General features: G+C 41.7%; 1 protein-coding gene across 1 annotated transcript; it reads right to left on the bottom strand.

The window, feature by feature from the left end:
* Window positions 1-2,131: 2,131 nt before the first annotated feature.
* On the bottom strand, window positions 2,132-4,870 carry LOC118414814 (protein phosphatase 1 regulatory subunit 3B-like). Its single transcript, XM_035819075.1, has one exon. The coding sequence runs from the start codon at window positions 4,567-4,569 to the stop codon at window positions 3,631-3,633; it is 939 nt and encodes a 312-aa protein (XP_035674968.1). The 5' UTR covers window positions 4,570-4,870; the 3' UTR covers window positions 2,132-3,630.
* Between the last annotated feature and the right edge of the window lie 699 nt (window positions 4,871-5,569).

Raw genomic sequence — 5,569 nt, 5'->3', positions numbered from 1 at the left:
AAACTGACACTACTTTTGTAATTTTCAACAAACAGGTGCTGTTACTGTACAGTAATAGTGTTTTTGTACTTTTTTCAAGCTGAAAACTTCTTATTCTTTATGTTTTGGATTTACCCCAACCATTTTACAATTTTTATTCTTTTTTCGTCCCGTCGCTCCATATTTTTTTATGAAAAAATCCGTGAACCAAGAAATAAAATTGGTGTGGCCTCACCCACATATCAAATATCTGGAGTTATACTGGTGACACATAAGGCCATATTGATTTTATTACGTGGACGATATATAAAAAAAATATATGCCGCATCTTGAAAAGACATATGTTGGAAAACATATACTAATGTCAGGATATTGGAGATTTCTTTTAGTATTTACACTGCTGACGTTTCAGACATCTTCCTCAGAGCTTCTAACTGGAGTTCTGCTACTTGCCACCATTTGTACCCGATGTAGGTGGCGCTTTTGTGGGAGAACGTTTTCGCAAACGTGGCAAACATCAGCAGGTAAGAAACAGCCTGATTGTGGAAAAGAAATCTCCACTATCCTAGGTTCTACCAACCTGAGGCCACACCAATTTAATTTCTTGGTTCACGGATTCGCTCGCTCCTATTTTTTGGAAAAAAAAAAAAAATTACCACTCAGCAAATTTTCACCATTACTGAAACCATTCACCAACTTTCTGGTGTAGCAAATTGGCCTTTATATTATAAGCTCCTTAAAGTGTGGGTACAGGTGCTGTTACTGTACAAGAATAGCGTTTTTGTGCTTTTTTCAAGCTGAAAACTTTTTATCTTTATGTTTTGGATTAGCCGTTACCTTTACCCCAACCATTTTACAATCTTTATTTTTATTTCGCCCTCTCACTCCATATTTTTTATGAAAAAATCTGTGAACCAAGAAATTAAATTGGTGTGGCCTGATGAAGTTATTTTTGGAAGGTATACTATAGAATGCCATAGAATGCCAACGTAAATTCCAAGGTCAGGGAAGATTTGAAAGAAAATGCAGAATTTACTGTTACTAGTGTTAGCTTTCCATACTCGATGTGTTTGGTCATTTTTTCTACCTTCCTGACTTTAATTAGCAGATCAAATTAATGATACAAGTGTACATCTTTTTCCAAATGCCTGTTTTTTTGCCTGCCACTTTGACATATCATCGGATAACAGGTATTGCTCGCACACACACACATACACAATATATATATTTCACTCCCTTCAATGGTGTCAAGTAAGGCCACGTTGATTTGATTATATGGATGACATCCGCGCTCGCACCAATTTTCGGCCATTTCCCCCCCAAAAAAAAGTTTTCGACCACACAATAAATTGTGCAAAGCAGCTGTAGAATGAGCACAAATATTCCGTAGATTGAAAAAAAAAAGTATCAGAAAACAGAGAACTAATGCCATAGAATGCCAAAATGAATCTAAAGTCAAAGAATAAGATGTGAAATATAAGGACAGCAGAAAGAAAGAAAATCTATTGTTGGTTGGGGGAGGTACCAGTACAGAAAATTCAGATCCAGAGGATCATTTCCAGGTCCGGACATGAACCTGGACCTGATTGTCTGTGGAAACTTGAGAACTGGCAATACTCAAAACAATGGTAATTGGTCAATTTTGCTACAAAGGAATCTGTTTGGTGGATTATTGGACTCCCACTGCATTTTAAAATCCCATCTCCATGTAATAAAGGCTAACTGTCTCTGTACCTTTGACTGTAGAAACTTGGTGCAATTAACTATAAACTCTACTTGACTTCGCTCTTGTTGTCTTCTTGGCCCCCCGGTTAGACCCCAAATGGCTGCCGACATACTACTAGTGTGTCCATTTTGTAATTGGCGAAACCTGTTCCTCTGTTTTTTTTTCAGGTCTGTTTTTTTCGGATTGGTCCAAGAAGAAAAAAATGTTTTGCACCCATATGATGGGTCCCTACACCTAGCTGTTGGTATACCATACTATGTGTGTTTAGTCCTATGTTCAACCTTCCTGGCCACTTTGATTTCATACTGGAGGCAACCTTTTTTTTTGCCAAACTTTTTTTTTATTCGCTCGCTCGCATCAATTTTGGAGTTCCCGGAGGATGTCATCCATATAATCAAATCAACATGGCCTAATAGAGAGCCAGAATGTTTGAAAATACCCAAAGATTTATTATAATCACTCGAAAATATGACTTCCAACAGGAGCCATTTTTCCCACTAGGTCTTTCCTACAGCAGCACGAGATCCTTGATACAACTTCTGCAAAACTAACCTCCATTTTTCTCTCTGACACCTTCTTTTGCTAAGCCCGTTCCTTTTTTCTGTACATGGGCGCAATTGCACTATTGTGGCAGTAAGATTCTATGGATCAATAGTGGTACATGTAAAATTGGGAAGACTAGTTGACAACTTCCATGGTACCACAAATTTATGCTCCTAACATACCCAATTATGTAAAATCAAGCACCATTCATTTTAAAATCACATAACAAGATGTCATTTACAAAAACTGGCCCCTCAACAAAACTGGCACATTGTCATTTGTCCATTCTTCAATACCAACTTCTTTGTTGTGTCATAATAATTTGTGACCTCAAAATTGTTAGGAAATGTCCTATGGCAGCTCAGGTCACCGATGACATATATGACATTTGTTCCTTTTGACACATCTTCGGACCACGTTTACAGAACCAAAATGTTTGGCAACATGTAACCATTTCTGACAACACCACCCGTTTCCTTCCCTTTCAACTATTTGACAAAAGTTGCTGACACAAACAATTGCTGTTCATCACTAGGCACACTCTTTTAGTCCTCTCCACTGTCGCTGACATATCTTTCGACCAATACACAATATTGCTTCAACAATTGGAAAAACCAAGATATGACACTGCACTGCTATGCCTTTTCTCCAAAAAATATTGATGTCAAACATATACACGCAAGACCTGTAGCTAGCATAGGTAGTTTAAGTATATTTCCTGCATTGCAAAAATCTCGAATAAAAGCAAAGATCTTTGTTCCTTTTTGCTACAGGTGCAAGACCAGTAAGTCAATTTAACGTTACAAGTTCAAAGTTTGACACCGTATTTGGTTTGTGTAACGTAACTGTATTGTTTAACTTTACGACGCATGCCTAAGTCAACTAGGCACTGTGTACAACGGTATTTCTCTCCCAATACTTTAAGTCCGACAAAAACAACCCACATTGAAAACAGTAGACTGTACTTGACACTTTGACAAGTGTAAACAAGACTGGGTTGACAGACACTTTGGTGGTCACCTGCTGTCACGTGTATATACAGTCTATGTAGAACACCCAACGCCTGGGTGCCAGGCTAGCACTTGTGTGTGCACACAACTAGGTCATAACGACCCACGTGAAAATAGGTTCACGTGGACAATTCAAGGACAACGAATACATTCATCAGACTATAATATGCAGCAATACCACGACAATTTTGCGTAGTAGACATGAATATTACTAAAAATCTTCCCCTTTCTTACATTTTATAAAGCTTGCAGCACCGACATAGTTCTGGTGACAGGTCAATCAAAGGTCACGTTATTTCGCAAGTTTCGTTTTGTACATTTTTCTTGAGTCTTTTTCCTATTTCCATTCTTACGATTGCCTTACTTTAGAGTTCAGTAATATGGTATGTCGGACTTGGCGTGTGCAACCCAGGTAGGGAACTCCGGAGAGGTGTAGTCGGACATGAGGGCGGTGTTGCCCCGAGAGTCCGGTCGTGACCACGGCGCCGATAACTCCTGCATGGACTTGTACTCTGCCGACACGATCTGGTAGTTCTGTCCGTCGTTACTGTCCCAGTGAGTCTGTCCACCACACGTGTAGGACAAGCAGAACTCGATCTTGTCCTGTGGTTTTAAGTATTTGGGGACGTCAAACTCAAAGGAAAACGTGTCGTAGTTCTTTCCTTCCGAGCTGCTGTAAGACGCCTCCATATCCTTGTAAGTGTTCCACCCGTCGAAGGTGACCCGCACCTCGAGGTGTTTCTCGAACGCCAGGTTCTTCACTTTGACCGTCCCCATGATGGATTTTTCTTTGATGATGGCGTTTTCGAGGCAGACGTTTTGTAGGTCTAGTCTTTGCCGCATTTTCAGGTAGTCCGCGGCGGGCTGGGCGAAGTTAAAGACCAGGTTGGACCGCTGCTCGGCCGCCGGACGGGCCCCGTCGATCACGGCAGCGATCAGACTTGTACTGAGCACTGGGGGCTCCTGTGTGTCTTCAACCAAACGTACACTGACAAGGGATAGTCCTTGGGTGTCGGCGAACGATACCTTCTTCCGCGTCTTCGTCTTTCCTCGAACGCCTTGACAAGACTTGGCGGCGACATGCTTGGGTTCCTCCGCCTTGTTGATGCATGGTTTGAGTGGTGTGAGAAGTGTCGTCCGACATTTTGAATATGGAGGTTTCGTCATCTGCGATCTAAGACGGAGTTTTTCGAGGTCCCTTAGAAGTCCGGACGCGTTCAGGTAGCCGATGTTAGGCGGGCTTGGGCTTGCTGAAAACATGAAGCCGCAGTCCACCGGCATTGCTGCTAGCGGTGATCTAATGGCGAGCATGGAGCTTGAAAATACGTAGTTCTAGGAATAATTTACAGTCCGTGATTCCGTTCACAGAAATGGCGTCATTCTTCCATCCGCTGTTGTTGTCCTCCCAAGGTGTGTAGGATAGGCGTTTCGACGTTCAACAGGTTCCACTGGGAGCTCCTAACAGGCTTCTTGTAGTTCTCCACCACTGAACACAGCAGCTTGTCCTCCTTGCTTCTCGGTAATAAAGTGAACCAGAAAACGGCCAGTGATTCAGACGTGTTGCACCATCATCCAACGGCAGCCAGACGTCATGAATCGTTCACGTGCTCACGGGAAGTCGTCCAATCAGCGTCTCGGATTGTATAACATGATCCCCCGGCTGACCAATCGCTAGTGAGAATTTCGGATGGCTCCATGCACTGGGCACGTGAACAGTCCCCAGAGACTGGCTGTTTACATGTGTGGACAGGGTGATCCTGTTTGTGTTCACACGTGGTCGGCGGAACAGCTGATAGGGGATGATGCAAGTGATGACCAAGGCGATTTAAATTAAAAACACCTTGAAAACGCCGACTCCTTTATACCTGTTTCACACTGCGTCCTTCACAAGTCTCAAAATATAGCACGAGGGGATGCAATTTGAACACAATTATGGATAATTGGGGTTGACAAAAGATCCACAATTAACGTTAGCCTGGCTTGACAAGATACGTTGAAAAAACACAACAATCTAGATAAATGTCCGTTTATGCAGAAACAAAGGGTCGCAAAGACAAAAGGGGTAAGAACAGCTCCCATTGTTGTATTGTTTGTTCTACTGCATAGTTTGTAAGATAATTGTATAAATATGCAAATTGCATACAAGAAAACATCCCCTAGGCTGGTTACTTCATTTTGTACCAGTAGTGGCCAGAAATCGGACATTAAAAAGAAAATTCTCAGAGCCTCATTTTCGGTGCATGATGTGCTTATAATAGAACTTCTTTATAATGTCATTGAGTTTATTTAGGCCACAGCAAGTAAATTTTAT

Source organism: Branchiostoma floridae, chromosome 4 (genome assembly GCF_000003815.2).
Source record: "Branchiostoma floridae strain S238N-H82 chromosome 4, Bfl_VNyyK, whole genome shotgun sequence".
NCBI lineage: Eukaryota > Metazoa > Chordata > Leptocardii > Amphioxiformes > Branchiostomatidae > Branchiostoma > Branchiostoma floridae.
Note: the sequence above shows the minus strand (reverse complement) of the source record. Positions and strands in the feature narration are given on the sequence as shown.